At 37.3% G+C, this 18,478-nt stretch overlaps 1 protein-coding gene across 5 annotated transcripts in view; it reads right to left on the bottom strand.

The window, feature by feature from the left end:
- The window catches only part of FGF13 (fibroblast growth factor 13), a 574,659-nt gene that overhangs the window by 51,367 nt on the left and 504,814 nt on the right, over positions 1-18,478 (bottom strand). For all 5 annotated transcript variants that reach the window (XM_025276624.3, XM_044937224.2, XM_025276623.3 and 2 more), the window contains one exon: positions 15,298-15,401. In XM_025276624.3, the coding sequence (XP_025132409.1) occupies positions 15,298-15,401 (104 nt within the window). The remainder of the gene's footprint in view (positions 1-15,297; positions 15,402-18,478) is intronic.

Raw genomic sequence — 18,478 nt, 5'->3', positions numbered from 1 at the left:
AGTGTTTCTCATGTATAAGAGAGGACATGATTTATCAAGTGGCATTTTATTCATCACTATCTTGCAATGGTGACAGAGACTTGGTAAACACTCAAGCCTCCATGAGGAAGGGGGGAAGCCCACGTGTAGTCTGGCTCTCCAAATGGTTCCTTTCTAAACTGTGGTGTTCTTGATTCAGCCATCTCTTATTATGGAAATGAAAGAAATAATTTCATTTCTCTCATTCGTTGGCCTCTAACACAGTAAAATGTTCTATCATCTTCTATCATTTATTAAATCTTAGTATCTATGAGATATTTAATAACGAATTTGCTATGGAGGGGGGATATAAAAGGAGGGCACGCCATTCTTATCCACAAATAGCTTAAAATATGGTTTGAGGATGCTCGATTTACACACAAGAAACACCTGGGAAATAAAAGAGGTACATGAAAATATGACATACAGTCTGCTCTGAAACATAAAGTGAGGCCCTGTGATGTTTATGCAGGTGTTTCTAAGGTTGTAATGCTGCAAGGAAATTGTCTGATACTGTCACATACTTCTTTAATCTCTGTATTTAAAATTGGCTTAATGAAGCCAAACAGAGGAGGGCCTTAAGGACACGTAATCCAGCTTCTATCAAGGGACTTTTGCTAAATAAAAATTTGAAGACTGGAAGTTCTTCCATGAGTAATTCAGGAGAGGAGGGAATGACTGTAGACAAAGCAAATGATAAAGCAAAAACAAACAAGAGTGTCTATCTCATTTGAATTCAGAATGTCATACCTGAAGGGAAAACGAACTACTGGGTATCCTTATAAAAGAAATTTTCAGTTGAAAGCAGGAATTAAAATTGAGTTGGTAAGGAAGCTTCTTTGAGCAACCACAGAGACAATAAAACTGTCTGGAGGAACAATTTGCCATTGAATTAAGTGGGATGATCACAGAAGGTACATGATTGCTTTGGGGACTACAGTTAGTATCATAATAGCAAAAAAAAACGTTCTAAGACCTCTGGAAGATATGTGAATCTGCCATGAGATCACATCAGAGGTGGTGATGCTGAAATTCCACAGAGATCAAGATGCATGAAACAACTAGAGAAAAGTTCATGTATGTTGCAAGAAAGGCACTTAATATTTCTTGGCCAACACTGCCTCACATATAAACATTAGGTACATACCTGCAACTTCTGGAATAATGAAGAATTCTTTCAGTGTGACTCTAGGCCATAATGATCAAACAGATTTTATTGGACAAAAGGATGAATTTCACGTTACTAATTTTGGGTTTATTGTCACAAAATATACTTATTTTGACTTTGCATTTAATTCAGCAGTACAACATGGTGATCCAAAAGCAGTACTTTTTTTTTTTTTGGATCATTTGTTACACACACATACTATGATGTAAGCAATAGGGCTAAGAAAGAGGAAATCACCATATTTGATATTATGTGTTTTTGATATTATTACTCCATTGGGTTCTCTCTATAAATCTAACCTTAGAATCCTAGAGATAGGAAAAACGTAGAATAAAAACTCCTTTTACAGCAAACTTTCTTTCGCATGACACAAGCTAAACTCTCTCAACAGGATCATCCTTTACAGAAAGAATACATTTATATCAAGGGTCTCCCATGAACTTTGACTCATAATGGATTCTGGTAAAGTGGCTCTGTATATGGCTTCCTGAATGATTAATTTCCTCAATATATCAAATGAAACACTGGTCCATGACAAAATGGAAATGGATTTGGTGGCAAGAAGAACAACAAATAAAGGTTTAATAAAATCTCATACAAAAGACAAATGTCCTCTATTACTGCTGTATTTAGATAAACTCCCCATGAAAAATGTTATTGTTTTTAATGTCTTGCTGCTAACTTTTAAGAACAAAGTTTTCCCTTAAATTCTAAGAGAAAATACATTATTTATGCAAAAGTGACCCTGGTTGGCTTAGATTTCCCCTTAATGCTCCAACAAATGTTTGAAAATGCAGTGTAGCCACTCGACTGGGTGATACCATATGCTAATACATAACTTATGAAATAGTCATTGATTCCAAGAAATTAAAAGTTGGTAACACTCAGAAAGTGTGCTTATAAATGTGAAATGGGAACACGATGAACAATTTGTGAAGTAATTAACTAATGTGCCAGAAATGAGCAACTTGCTGATGAGACTTTCCAGGTTTTTTCACAGTGGGTCCTACTTTCATTTCCCTGAACTGGGAACCAGATGAAGTTTGACATCCCTCAGGTTAAGGGAGTACCGAGCCATTTAAAAATCAGGATTTAACTATTAATAGACGCTAGAAGTGAAAGTTGCTCAATCGTGTCCAACTCTTTGTGACCCCATGGACTGCAGCCTGTCAGGCTCTTCTGTCCATGGGATTCTCCAGGCAAAAATACTGGAGTGGGTTGCCATTTCCTTCTCCAGGGGATCATCCCAATGCAGGGATCGAACCTGGGTCTCCTGCATTGCAGGCAAATTCTTTACCATTTGAGCTACCAGGGAAGCCCAATAGATGCTATGTACTCAATAAATCAGTGGGTCGCTATCTCATACTCTTATGACTCATTTCATACAGAGGGATCTCTATACAAATGACAGTGAGGTCTTGGGAGAATTTTTCAGATTACTGAATTCTAGATTTGATGAACTCTATATACTGCTAGCTAAGAAAATTATATCATATTAAAGGAATGATTTAAGGAAATTATGCAAATGACACCTAGACTTGAGTATTAGGCAGGTATGCATAGAAACAGGCTAGAATTGTATGTTTGTAAAACCTCTCAAAAGAGAAGGCAATGGCACCCCACTCCGGTACTCTTGCCTGGAAAATCCCATGGATGGAGGAGCCTGGTAGGCTGCAGTCCATGGGGTTGCTAGGAGTCGGACACGACTGAGAGACTTCCCTTTCACTTTTCACTTTCATGCATTGGAGAAGGAAAGGGCAACCCACTCCAGTGTTCTTGCCTGGAGAATCCCAGGGACAGGGACAGAGGAGCCTGGTGGGCTGCCGTCTATGGGGTCGCACAGAGTCGGACACGACTGAAGTGACTTAGCAGCAGCAGCAAAGCCTCTCAAAGGATGACTTAAGTCACCATTCCATGACGCATAACAATACTCCAGGAAATAACAATAATAATAAACACTCAGTTAGGCACTGGTGGTTAAAGCAAAGCAAAACTCCAAGCCAACTAATTGTCCATCTTCTTTCAGCAGGCTTTTTTATATCAGCATTTAGTCAGTTACAATAACCACCCTATCACAGCACCAATCAACTCTCATTATGGTTCCAATTTTTAAACTCAGGCAGCTCACAATTATCCTGACAAAAATGCCAAGTATTTCCCTCTTCCAAAAAGAAGATCGACCATATAAAAAGACTATTGTATAAATGCTTCTATATTTGCCATAAAAAACACAGTGTCAAATATTCTGACAGAAAATTCTAAGCAAAATAACAAGAGAGCCTGAGCTTTAGGTGAGTGATAGAACCATTTAAAACCTGTTTGTAGAGCTACCTGTATGAATTATTAGCACAAATGGGGAAAAAAGGCAATGATGGCAAACGTATTTGAAAAGATCTGCCATCATATAATCTCCTGTACTGACTCACTGAATTCCTGTCATTTCATGGCATATCTTTACCACTATGGTGGCAACAGGGATTATGGGGCCTGGGCCAGGTCACCCGGACTGTTGAACCCAGAAGGTGGAGCGTCACCCTTATAGCCTACTTGGAATTTCAGAGCACTTATAATCTTGTGGAAGAAAAAGAGTGAAGTTTCTTTTTTCATTTTGGGTCCCTGAAACTGACAAGACTGAGGTGTCTCGACTGACAGAAAGTTCTGAAACAAATCTAGTCCAGAATTGTTTCAAAACCATCTGGAATTCTTCTACTTCTTTAATACTATCACTCCTCACCAGTTTGCTTGCATCTTTTGATGTTATGATGGTACACAATTACAGAAACAGCACTACCATCCCGCCGGCTGGTTGTCAAACTTCCTCTCTGCATCCACACGAAGGTGACAGCTGGGAGACCAGAGCCCTTACCTCTTTGACAGCAAGAACCATGCAAATAGATGAATATCTCCACAACAGTAAAAGACAAACAAAACACACCCTACCCCTCAACCTTGAGGTCAAAATCCACTAGTCTCACCAAGGCTTGAGAGGTTCAAGAAAGCTGCTGTTTGAGGGATGGTGAAAGATGAATTACGGAGATAAAAAAGCACCCACCCCCCCCCCCGCACCCCGACTCTGGAGAGAGGGCATACCAAAAAAGCTTCCAAACCACGGAAAATAAAACGCTGCTCTGTGTGCCCCAAGTGCGAACAAAAATCAGGCCATGGTCCAGAGCAAAGAAAAGCACTGAGCAAAACCAGCCATCATGGTTCCCTTGACCTCTTTTCTCTAGGTTAATTATTGGTTTGAATAAAGTCTCATGCCTAGATCAAAGACACTGGCACTTAAAGTGTTTCCTGAACCTATTATCTTATGCGAAATTTAAGAATTGTTAGATTCAAATACCCTTGTGACATGCAAATGCTTTGTTTCATGGATTGCCCTACTGGAATCAGAACTTTTTTGGTCTGAGCAAATGACTCTCTCTGGGAATAGAAGAGAAGAAAGAAACAAAGTCAGTGGGCTAGGTGACTTCCCTTGCTGGTGAGGATATTATGAATGTAAATATAACAAACAGCTTCAATAAATGTGCTTTTTATCCATTTGCTGTCTCTAGTGTTAAATACCTATCTAACCACCCACCTAGTCAGAAAAAAGTGGTCATTTCCTACCAGTGATCTTCATGGCAAATGAGGAAATGGAGCCAGATTTTGACCCTACAATTTCCTCTTGCTCTGAGACCCCTCTTACTCAGTGACCACATCAATATATATTTAACGCAACTGGTAAATTTCCACAATGATGCACCCTCCCCCACCCCCATCCCCAAGGACATTCAAATTGTTTCCCTATATGGAATTTCTTACAGTGAATTCTAGATTAAAAATATCATTGCCAGGAAATGGCAACCCACTCCAGTATTCTTGCCTGGAGAATCCCATGGACAAAGGAGCCTGGTGGGCTACAGTCCGTGGGGTTGCAAAGAGTCGGACACGACTGAGCGACTAACACACACACACACACACACACACACACACACACACGAGGCTGCCCAACTGGGGGATAAACAGGTTATGTTGATCCCTCCAGCAGTAGATCAACTGTTAACGATTAGGGCTCGGAACTTAGGACAAATCTCCTTATGTGCACTGTAAACTCCAGCCATCGTCAGTAGAAATCAACATGATCATGGGGCTGCCTAGTATCTGAGGATGTTGCACAGATATCTGGTCATTGATTGGTTGATAAAGCTCTTGGGCTATTTCAGGCCCAGATGTGTGACTGGGCTTTCTGAGACTGGAGGAATGGAGGGAGGTTTCAGCACATTTGTACGTTAAAAGTTATGAATTAACTATTAATAATAGCTAATCTAGAAAGTATATAAATTAACTATAATATAAAATAAAATTTAAAAAATTAAATAAGAGATATGACACAGTATAGAAATACTCAGCTTCTGATCTCTCCTAGGCTTTGCCTATAACTTCTTCAGTGGAAAGAGTCTGCAAAGTATTAACACTTGTATTACGGTAAATCATCCTTATGATGATGTGGGCAGGGACCAGGGAATACTGTATATAATACTTTTGAGAATTTTTTAATCAAACCAACAAGCAAACACTTTTGTTGTTGTAGCCTTGCTGATTTGGGGGCCAGATTATAGCAATGGGTTTGTTATGCACAGGATTTTCTGTTATACTATTTGCTATACACAAAGGAGTATACCTGTTGACATCTCATTTCTGAAAGCTATCACTGTCATTTTCTAGTGTCTCTTTGTCAATTATGACAGTGTCATGGGATGATTCATACCCTCCCTCTGTTAGGCATCTTTTCATCCTTTGTATTTTTACAATCTATGTCCTAACACCTTGGGGCTGTTACTTACATTTGACTTTTCCAAATCTCTACAACAATTTTTTTTCTCATGTAAAAAATGGACATCATCTCTCATTCTAGCTACTTGTTTTATGCTGAGCCAGAATTCCTATACACATCTGAGGCCCTTATGGAAGGACATGTAACATGGCTACTGGCTATATGTGAAATCTTTTTAAGAAATCAATGGAGGCTTTTCCAGTACTTTCACTTCCAAGACTGTCAAAAGCAGTTAGCATCAGAGAATCTGATGAATAACTTAATCAGAATTTTAGTACAGACGTGTTATCTATTCACACATTCAGCCTGGGCAAAACATATTAAATGTATTAGTCAGGGGCTTGCCAGTTATTAACCTTGGTTACAGCTAGTATAATGATCAGAGAAACGCTTTCATTTAAAGTTTCCCTGTTCAGAAGTCACAATTCCCTTTAAGCAGTGTAACCATTGAAACCAGTGCTGTTGCCTTCAATTTTTTTCCTCATGTCTCAGTAGTTCACTTTCTTATATAATCGTGAAATGTTAACACTTGCAAGGAAGGATGGAAGGTTAAAATTGGCCCTTTTAACTTATTTTAAATATTCCAAAGGCTTGACAGAAATAATGTGCTTTGTCCTTATTCTTTATTATACACATCTTTACTAATTTAATAAATATTTATTTAAAAGGTAATTTTTGCTGGGCATTGCTCTCTGACTAAGAGGGAGGTGGAGAAAAATAAAACCAGTTATTCCTTAATGAGCATAGGATTCATTAGGCAAACTATTCTTAAATATAGCTTTCGTGGAAAAAAGGATAATAAGAAAAAGGGTCTTGATAGGCTCTGTGTTTTCCTATCACACTGTAGATTAACATTATACTAAAAAAACTATACAAACAAGAAAACAGGGACTAAAAACAATGCCTATACCAAGCCATGAGATTCACTGAATGATTACATAAAATATAGCTAAAAAGTCTTATTTGCTCTGTTTTACAAAGCTATTAAGCATTATCAAATATGTTGCTAGAGCAATCTCTAAAGGTATTACACGTTTGGTGCAGGGTATGTATTTAAAACTGAATTATTTTAGGAATTCCATAATAATTCATCCTGTAATAGCAACAGAGCTATGAACATAAAATTGGTTTCTTTCATTATCTTGCATGTGTTGTGCGTGTATGCATATGTGTACATGTGTGTGTATTACCTCCTTACATCTAGTTTTACTTGCTAAAATTCTTCTTTGTTATTCTTGCCAGTTATTTTATTTATTGGCTCCAACAGACTGGCTTTTTTTCCTAAAAATATGAATTTAGCTTCTGAGTTAAAGCCATGAGACACTCTTTTAAATATGTATCCCAATGACCTTTCATTTGGATTATTTTTTCAACTTGGCCTCAAAAACAGAATTGAGAGCCAATCTTATTCTATTTAGCTACAACTACTATTGTTTCCTTGATTTCTGAGAAAGTACTATCCTTAGTCATTTTCTCCACCTAAGAAATGAAGAGCTTCACCCTGAATAATTTCCCAGTTTGGTTATTTCTTTTTTAGGGAGACCATAAAGAGAAGGCCCTTGACTTTGAAGGCACAACCAACCAGAATCATCTAATTTCACATTCAAATAATGCCAAGCTAGATTTTCTTTCACATTTGAATGAAATTTCCATTAACTGCAAAGAGAACTAAACATGTGAAATAATCTGTGACTTAGGAAATGTGTTTTGGGTTTGAAAATTATGCTGATTCACCAGTATTCTGAAGGAATACCTAAGATGAATACAGATACTTTGGTATATTTTTCACTACAATAATTATAATGACCTCTAGTTCAATAGTACCAATATAATAACTGCAAGCCTCTTCAAAACATAAAATTTGTCTCCTTGAGCTAGCAGAGTCATTCATTAACAAATAAAATGTGCTTGTTTTCTTTGCTTTTCTTCCTGTAAAATAATCCCATTGTTTACATTTCCCATTTTATTGATACCACTCAGAAATAGGGATGTATGTGTATAATTACCCTTACAACCATTAGTCTGAACTGAAAGTGTCAATCAAAAATGTTTAATCCCATAGCCCGTGGAAACAAAAAAGTTTTCTAGATGTGAGTGAGTGAAAGTTGATCAGTTGTGTCTGACTCTTTGTGACCCCATGAACTATACAGTCCATGGAATTCTCCAGGCCAAAATACTGGAGTGGGTAGCCCTTCCCTTCTCCAGGGGATCTTCCCAAACCAGGGATCGAACCCAGGTTTCCCACATTGCAGGAGGATCCTTTACCACCTGAGCCACCAGAGAAGCCTTTTCTAGATGTAGGTACCAAAATTTGGAATCTAAGTTTTCAGAGTCATAAACACTAAACATAAACTAATGTTTTAATTAGAAGGTAAAATTTGTGTCTACTTGTTTTGTAGGGAGCGCTATACATGATGGCTACTGGCTATATGCAAAATCCATAATGATCATTTTCTTCTGTATTGGATATGATAGTGCTCATGTTCATTTGAAATGTATTTTCTTTTATAACTGAGTTAATCCCACTTCCCTAAAGAGCAGTAATGTTTAAACCAGTGCCCTTTCACTTAATTATATTAAATTGAAAAGTCTGTCATAATAACCCCAGAAATTAAATTACACAAATTTGCTGATATACAGATTTGACATAACTCAAACATTTTACATGCTACAAATGTTTGCTGGGAGTACATTCATCACTGTGAATTGATCGATGAATTCATCTAAACTTTAACATCCTTTCTGTATTAGAATATGGGCTTGAGCTGTGAAGCCATATCACTGAAAATTAGATCTTAAATTGTCACATACTAAAATCAGAGAAACCAAACAAATCTGTAAAAGAGTAAGTTCTCAGATGACAGCTAAATGTCCTGAACATCTGAGGCCTCTTAATATAAACAATCCCCCTACATACAGTATGAAATCAAAACATGTATCAGAATGCATTTTAATTTACCTGGACAATTTAAATTTCCATTAAATAATGGAATTTAAGCTTAGTGACTAGAATGCTGAACCCAGGAAATTTTTGTTGTTGAATTGCATTTTTTATGACACTTGTTCATTTTGGGGAAAATGTATTAAATTTTCTCAACCTCAAATTAGCTTATAGTAAACTTGTATGGTCTATCTAAAAAAAAAAAAAAAAAAAAAGAAGGTCATTTCTCAGTTTATGACTAATTATCCTATTTTTCTAAAGAGATTTGGGATACCTGAAAATATCATGTTAAAAACTGCATTCTCGAGAGCAAGTATTTACTCAAAGTGTCTCCCAATGGATTGTTTGCTAGTTGCCACAAAATAAATTTAAAAAGCAAGAACTATACAGTGGAAAGTCAGTCAACATCTTGAATGGATCATCAAAATTAACATCTATGATGGGAGAAGAAACTTGCTAAGTTTAAGCTAGGTAAAAATAATTCGATAGAGAAGGAAAATGTCCCCTTAGTTCAGATCCCAAGTCTGCCTGGGCCCACGGGATCAGTAACACACATTGCTTCATTCCCATTGCATCAAGCGAACACTCAGGGAGACCTGCTTTCTGGTCTTGCATCTAGTTTGCCCAGGACCATAAAACAGCAGTTAAAATCACTCTTAAAAGTCCTCTCTAGAAATATATGAATAGAAAAGTTTTGCCTGTCAAAGGATTTCTACTTATCTACACATTTTAGCTACCCCTACAGTAACCCAAGCAACACTGTGTACTTTGGAAATGGAAAACAAGTGTTGATGAATGATAAATAATTAGGCAGGGAAAAATGCTGTTACTAACTTCCGGAACATTTCAAAATCAAAAGATAATGCTTTGGGCTCGGCTTTGAATCTTTATTATCTTGTTTCTAATATCTGTTATTATTCCTCTATTAAAATAGATACTAGGACATTAATAACACTTTTACATTTAAGACTTGATTTCCTTTAGTTAATGTTTATTTCAAGCAGCTTTGAAATATGTATAACAAATAGCTTTATATGAGTAAGTTTTGAAGAACTCTCAAAAGCTGTACAACTCATTATTCTTTTTTTTTTCATTTTTTTTCATTATTCTTGGTAAAGAAAAATCAAAGGTATGAACAAAGTTCTCTATACACAATGAGTAATAATTTCCTTACAGTTCTAGAAAGACTTAGTTATATCACGGACAAAAGTAAATATGTTATGAAATAATGGCTAATTATGATTCTCTGTGCCACAGATGGTTTCTCACTGCCACTTGAGCCTACATCAAGTCTGCCCCCATGGCAACAAGGAAAAAAGGGAGGGAGGGGGGAAAGGTGCAAAAATCCTGAGATTAATCATGGAAAGCAAATTGCTCTCTGTAGCAATAACAACATGGGGGTATTGTTTCTTTGTTTAATGGCCAAAGGGGAGTAAGAAAGGGCAAAAGTGTAAAATTGAATTTGAAAGAAATCAAGGGATGTAGAAGCAGAAATGCAAAAGAAGACAGGAAACAAAAGAAAATAAAATAAGAAAGCTCTTCCAAGGATCAGCATTTTCTTTCATCTCAAGAAATAGTCCTTCAGAAATGTAAAAGCAATTTGTTTGCAAGAATAGAAAAAGATCAGTTTCAGAAATTTCAGATATGGGACAGAGTGTCTATAAATGCATGGTTTCCAACTTCACTGGGGGTGGAGGTGGTTCTCAGTGCTACTCAGCAATCATTTTCCTTACTTGTCTTATTAGTGGTTTTCAACCTAGGCTACACATTAGAATCAGCTGGGGAGCCTTAGAAACTATTCCTACACAGACATCCCCCTCAGATGTTTTGATATTATTGGTTCCTGTTTAGCACACAGAATGGAATTTTCTTAAATGTCCTCAGGTGATCCTAATAGGTAACTAAGATTGTGAACTATCATTCGACCAGGGGTCAAAAAACATTTTTTTTTATAAAGGACTGCTGCTGCTGCTGCTGCTGCTAAGTCACTTCAGTCGTGTCCAACTCTGTGCAACCCCATAGAAGGCAGCCCACCAGGCTCCCCCGTCCCTGGGATTCTCCAGGCAAGAACACTGAAGTGGGTTGCCATTTCCTTCTCCAATGCATGAAAGTGAAAAGTGAAAGGGAAGTCGCTCAGTCGTGTCCGACCCTCAGCAACCCCATGGACTGCAGCCCACCGGGCTCCTCCGTCCACAGGATTTTCCAGGCAAAAGTCCTGGAGTGGGGTTCCATTGCCTTCTCCGTTATAAAGGACAAGATAATAAATAATTTAGGCTTTGTGGGGCAACTATTCAACTCTGCCATTGTATTGCAAAACTTTTGAATGGGTGTGACTGTGTTCCAGTAAAACTTTATTTACAAAAATAGGTGGTAGGCCTGATTTGGCCTGTGGGCCACAGTTTATTCACCCCTGGTCATTAGACTGTCTCTTTTCTCTCCCTTTTCCTAAAACCACTGTTGCAAACCTTCACCCTGTGTCATCCTTATGCCTGATTTTTAGCTGATGACTCTTTATCTTGCTTCAATCATCCAGCTGGAAATTCTTCAACTTCCTTGTCCATCACCTGCAGATTCAGTGCACCTATGTTCACATCTGTCCTCATCGATTTACTGTAGAAGCAGCATCTCAAGGTGAATCTGATCTTCTCACATATTCAATTCCATCACTCTCTCTCTGACTCCTTTGAGACCCTTACTCCACAAAGGATCCCATCTCCTATGTCTTCAACATCTCCATCTCTACTGGCTCTTGACCTTAAGCTAACAAATATATTTAAGAGTCTTAGGCAAAGAACCCTCAAAGCCTTCTTCAATTCTGTGTCCTCTAAATACTCACCCATGTCTCCCCTTCCCTTAGAAATTCTACAACTACTGCAAGTCCCCTGTCTCTTCCCATTCACTCTTCAAGTCAGTGCAGTCTAGCTTCTGTCTCTACTACTCTGTTCAAGGTGCTCTTATCAAGAATGCTCAAGACCTTCATATGGTAAATTTCTAGTTCTTGTTTTACTTGTTTTCTTTGAAGCATCTGACATTGTTGACTCTTCCAAAAACCATCTCCCCACTTGGTTTTTACAATGCTATGGCATCTGTCACAATTTGTTCTTCTGTTGCAGGGCTTCCATGCTATTATTGCCTAATATTATTTGACAAACTCTTTTTTTGCTTCTCATGCTATGTATTCCTCAGCTATTCTCATGGCAACAGCCACCACCTACATGTGATAACTCTCACATTTTATCCCTAGCTCACACCTCTTTCTCAAGCTCTAGGGTCATATTTTCAAATACCTATGCCAACCTGTACTTGGGTATCTTTTTTTTTTTCCTACTATTGTTTTTCTTTTATTCTCCATCTTGGTTAATAGCTCACCATCAACTCAACTGCCAAAGATATAATTCTCACTCCCTTTCAGGGACCCTAATAATACTGTGCACATTTTAAACAACGTCTACCTGAAGATGGTTCACTTCTATCTGTGCAGTGGATGGCAACTATATATGTTCAACCGTACATGGTGCTCCTGTTTTCCCTCCAAATCCAAACAGCCACCAAATCCTCATGATTCTACCTCTGAAATACCTCCTGAATCCATCTCCTTTTAGCCCCTGCCACTGCAAATGTTTTAAGGCAGACTTTACTCAGCCCTCACCAAAATATTTTTGATAACTTCCTAATAGGTTTTTTTCCTTGCCATAGCAGTAGCCTCTGTTTCCTGTTCCTCTTTTCGCTTCCTCCTCGGGTCACTGTCCAATCCTATTTTCTCTAACAAAACTGCTTGCCATATTTCAGAAGTAAAAGTGCCATGGTTTTATGTAAGAGACTAGTGATCCTTTCTCTTTGGTTACCCATTTTTCTTGACGAAATAAGATATGTCATTTAGCTTTTTGGTCTTGTGGTGCTAAAATCACTAAGACAGGCAATATCCTGAGAGTCGGAGTGCTACACTTTAAATAAGATGATAATAAATCAATCACCCACTAAGGATGGTGATCAACGTGGCAATGGGACTCCAAGTCACAATCAGTAAGAAGTAATGGGAAGAATCAGAAAATTTATCCTGGAGAAGATTCCAATTCTTTCCTGGAGGAGATGAATTTGGATATCTTTTTCCTCTGAACTCCAGGATTACCAATCAGACATCTCTCCTCCTTAACCAAAATATAGCTTCTTTTCTTTAATAGGAAATATTTAAGATTTCTTTTCCTTAATGGGATATGTGTACAAAGAGACCCGTATTTGCTATAGATTGGCCTGCCTACCAAAGAAAGGAAGCCCATCCATCTACAATGCTGAGTCCCCTGGAAGGCCTTCCTTAGAAATGAGCTCACATTGACATTTACCATCTGCTAGAATAATGGTCAACTTGAATGGTAGGGTATGAGTTTTGACATCAATTCCTTCCATGTAATACTCTTGCCCTAATTTTCTTAAGTGGGAACATGTGTCATACTAACTAACTTACATGACATTTTCTCATTCTAACTTAAGTATTATTTCCAAACTGTTTAAAAACATTTACTATTGTCAGATTAAAAAAAAAAAATCCTCTCATCAGGGCACCTCAATGGTGACCACAACTCAGGTAAATTCTGGATGCGTTACCAGTAATGACTTCCTATGTCATCTGCTATTTACCTTCTCAAAAGTATGCCCCACATATTCCATTTAGTTCCCATGCCTGCACAGGAGTTGCAGAAAGCAATCATTTCTTTTATGAAAAACCTACCTTTGCATCTGGTCCTGGTGAGGTAGTCTGTTGATCTAAATAAGGTTCATTAAAATACTTCATTGCTAAATTACCTTACCTCAATGCACAAATCTGAAAGACAAATCCCTTTTCCTATTGTTTTTAATAACATGTGTGTATGTGAGTGTTAGTCACTCAGTCATGTCTGACTCTTCGCTACTCCATTGACTGTAGCCTGCCAGGCTCCTCTGTCCATGGAATTCTCCAGGCAAGAATACTGGAGTGGGTTGCCATTTCCTTCTCCAGGGCATCTTCCCGACCCAGGGATAGAACCTGGGTCTTTTGTACTGCAGGCAGATTCTTTACCATTTGTGCCACCAGGGAAGCCCTGCTTAGCCATGTATTTAATAAACTGAAAGATCTCATGTAGTTTGAGATACATTCAAATCTTGCATTTGTAAAAAGGATAAACCCCCTGCATTTATTTAACAATAAGACAGTAGAAATGGCCTGATGGGAATGCTGATAGGGACTGATATTTGAAGATTATGCTGCTAATCTTTTATTGTAAAATCTGAAATGTTCTACCCCAGTTTACCAAATGAATGAGCCCTTTGGTTCCACTCTTCTCCCTCCCCTCTTTCTCATCCTAGCCTCTGAAAAACAGAGTTATGCTTTGCTTTCACCATTTCTAAGATTCTTTTTACATACCTGGCTTTGAAATAAATTTAAGGGACAGGCCAGAGCAAGAGTGTTTAAAGGTAACCACTTTTGCACTTTGAGGAATAGATAGATATCTTTAGTCATGGTAATAGACTGCTTCAAGGCTATCTAGAAGAAAGTCTGACAAGCAATTTTCTCCATTTTTAACATCTTATCCTTTTCTTAGACTATATGAAATTCAAAACAAAGATTTAAAAAATTCCATATATTAAGTGGTTTCCTCTAATCAGTAACTAGATCTACTGCTAACAGTAAAATACTAACCCTGGCACTGTACCATTTCTGCCTATATTTAAATATAAAATTTTAAAAAGCTTAATGTGGCCCCAGGTTCCTAGCTGAACTGTTGTCTACATTGCTTATAAATTTCTTGAGAAAAGTTTCACTTTTTACTCCATTCATCACAAACTTCTAAGAAAAAGCCAAGCTGGAATTTGTATGTAGGAAGAGTGTACTTGATGGAAAAATAGTACTTAGAGATAGCAAATATGACCTAATAGAACTGAAAGGTAAGATAAAGAAACACTTTTGAAACTGTTCTTTGTGTCCTAGAGTTGATTTGAGGAAGTGGTCTCATTAATTTCCTTAGGAGTAAACATGGATAGATATATGTTGAACTGAGTTGTACAAATGGCTTTGCTTCCCACAGTTGCAAAGCAAGTCTGCAAGATAGACATTTGGGTTGAAAATAACAACCCAAATGCCAATGTATGCAAAAATGTTTAGTGAGTCTTTGAATTTTATACCAAAAATGTTAGCTTCAAATGATTAATTAGTAATACATATACTTTCATTGGAAATTAATTTGTCTTTTTTAATATTTCCATCCAGAACACTCCTCCTTGAATCACACAAACCTGCAGTGATAACACATATGTAGCAATTTCCCTTCATATCAGATGAAAACTAGAATAATCAAAACATGAGCACAGTGAAAGGCTTACCGAGGTGTACAGGTATCCCTCGCTGTTCATTGCCAAATACAGCTTGGTTTGAACTCCTTGAATAGCCACCACTCGAAGACCCACAGGGATGAGGTTAAACAGAGCTGCAGCCAAAAACAATGTGAAGACAAGGTTACAATATCGAATTCCATAGCTTTTCAATATTTCCAGCAGGGCTATCTGGCCTTCCAAAAGTAAAGTCTGCTTGGTAAGAACATTCATATATGTATATATGGATAGACAGATATAGATGATAAAGCCTCTTCTACCTTTCAGTACCCTCAATTCATGGTTGTAGTCACATAATGGGGATGTAATTTTCAAACACCCTGGAGAAAATGGAAGGTAATTCCATGGTTTGTACAGTGTTGGAGGTGGGGAATCTTGATGCTTCTGAAGCGATCCAGTTCCAGGAATTAGTCTACATATTAAATAACTTTATCTTCAACAAACCAAGGTTTTAAACTGCTCTCTTAGACAACTGCTGAGATTCACAGACACAGATATGATCTACCAGTTGGGGAGAGATTCCTAGAATCTTAGAAAAGACACTAGTCCAACTCCTTCACCTAAATTATCTGTATTATTTCTGACACAGTAAAAAAAAAGAAATCCAGGACTTGAAAAAAAAATCATTTTGGAATCTCATGTTCCCAAAGTAGTATTTCTTAAAGAACATTTTTTTAAGATGGGGTTCAGAGGGGTCTTAGCTTTTAGTCTCTGGGAGCAAAGGTTATAGGAATAAAAACAACGAACTTGAGAGTTTTATTTAATTTTTTTTCCTAAATAGTTGTAAGTGGGCAGCTGGCTGGTGCCAAAGAGGACTTCATTTCTCCATTTGAAGGTCTGATTGCGTGAAACTTACATCCCGGCTGTCCTCACAATCACACACCACTCACTGGAGAAAACCAGTGGGTGTCTTCCCCCTACCAGCTGTCTACTCCCTCCTACACCAGGAATAAAAATAAAACAGTACATTTTTAAAACATAGTGCTTGCCACACACATCTTTTGAAAATAGCCTGTGCACCTTTCTCTCAAGAGTCCTAGACCAATGTTGACGATTTTTGCTTTGGTGTGTAAGTTTATGGAGGATGATAAATCAGTCTGCTATCATTTCTGTGAGCAAGAACGTAGTCACCCCGTGGGCAGGAATATTTTTTCTCAGATCTCTTATCTTGATGTATATATATTCTACCACAGTAGGTGGAGTTATAGAGATGAGAAATATTAATGAAGAACTCAATATTCCTTGGTGAGCCTACAATGTACCTTTCCCTTAAAATCAGGGTGTTACCACAGAGGAGCTAGGACAGATTGTATGGTGCAAAATGCAAGTGTTCCTACCACATGCTGCTGATGGCACTTCATTCAATACTCATCATATTAAAAGCTGTGCCCTTCTGTTATGTGAGGTGAGGGAAAGGAATTGCACAGATTGCAAACTAGGATCTCATGCTATATTTGACCATGCAGTGCCCAGGAATGAAGTCTGATCTTGTTCAGCATGTCATGTATTTGTTCCATCTCTTTCTGTGATGGCACCTTGCTCACAGCAGGTGCTCAACAGACATTTGTGGACTGCTAGCAATCTGTATGGTGAAATCATGATATTATATTTTTGAAATGTAATAGATCACGGTCCCATTACATAACAGTTCAGAGTTTTAAAATTCTGATATCTAAGAAATCAAATGAAATCAAACAAAAACCTCCTTATGGGTTTGGCTTAAAAGGCATAGCACTAGACAACTATAACACCCGCGTATGCTGGAGTCCTAGTTTAATCAAACTAATAGATGATGATCGATGACAGGTAATAAAGGATATTTAGAATTGTTTCTAGAACTCCATTGTTTACAATATTCTGAACCTTCTTAGTTCCCTGAATGCAGGTGGTAACAAGCAAAAAAAAAGAGAAAGAAAGAGAGAAATATTTGATTTTCACCATGTGCCCCAACTACTCTGACATGTGTTTTAATGGGCAATAAAATGTTTAATTCTCAAACATCAGATAGCAGTAGAAGGAAGAGAAGCAAAGAATATGAGTAACCCATGCCCAGGATTATCTATCCCTGAATAATGGTATGAACTGTACAGTGGCACATGGATTTTTCACTATGTACCATAGATATCTGTGATGCCCGATTCAAAAATAAAAAATACCACACTAAAATAAAAAATTGAAGAAAACAGCAAAAGTGGAGAGTGACTGGTGATACCAGTCCAATTGTTTTTCTTTAGACATTTAATATCATAAACATTTAAGATCATTAAGATGAATTTATGATCAATTAAGATCATAAACAGGCTTGTCTGTCTAAAGGGACAGTCTTTCTAGATAAAAAAGAAAAGAAATTATTACATCAAGGGTGAGCTTGCACAGATTAAGTATCCTCCAATATGCCTGTTTCTCTAAATCTGGAGTACTTCTTCATGGACTTAGGATATTATTTTGATTAGGATGAAAATATGCTAAGCATGAGAAGCAAACAATGGATTTTATGTGTGTATCTAAAACACATTCATTAAACATCTGATATCTCTTCTTCCCTTTCTGTCAAAATTTTGAGGAAAAAATAAAAGGGCCCCATTTCTTGTTTCCTGTTGTATCTACACAAAAACAAACTCCTTGTACATTGAAAGACCCATTTTTCTTAGAGATGTGCACAGAGTTGGCACTCAGTGTTTGCATAATACAAAAAGGAGGCCATCTTTTTTTTTTATCAGTTGGGTTAAGATCAACTTTTCAAAGGGAGCAATTTAAAAAGTATATATTAATGTTGATCAGAAAGACTTGACCCATTAAATTGGTAACACTACTGGAGGTTTGAAAGGAAAGTTGCCTATTCTAACATCGCCCTCACTGAGTCCAAGGCAGATATAATAAAACTGCTCTCATGAAATGTCTATCATCTTTTCCTTTTCAGGGGGCAATACATAATTTACAATGGCTGATTTGTTCATGGTGAGATTTTACTGGACTGATATTTACCATTGTAATAAAGCTACCTAAGGTTAGCTTAAATGCATAATACCAAATATATGTTTTCAGAAATAGATGTATCTTGGTAAGTGTGAATTGATTTGTTTTATCATGATCTGGCTTATCATGTCAGAATTAAAATATCATAAAATCAACCAAGGTGAACCAAGTGAGAAAAAAATATGATGAAAAACCC

This window comes from Bubalus bubalis, chromosome X (genome assembly GCF_019923935.1).
Source record: "Bubalus bubalis isolate 160015118507 breed Murrah chromosome X, NDDB_SH_1, whole genome shotgun sequence".
In the NCBI taxonomy this organism is placed as follows: domain Eukaryota; kingdom Metazoa; phylum Chordata; class Mammalia; order Artiodactyla; family Bovidae; genus Bubalus; species Bubalus bubalis.
The sequence above is the reverse complement of the archived record's forward strand: the minus strand, read 5'-3'. Positions and strand labels throughout refer to the sequence as shown.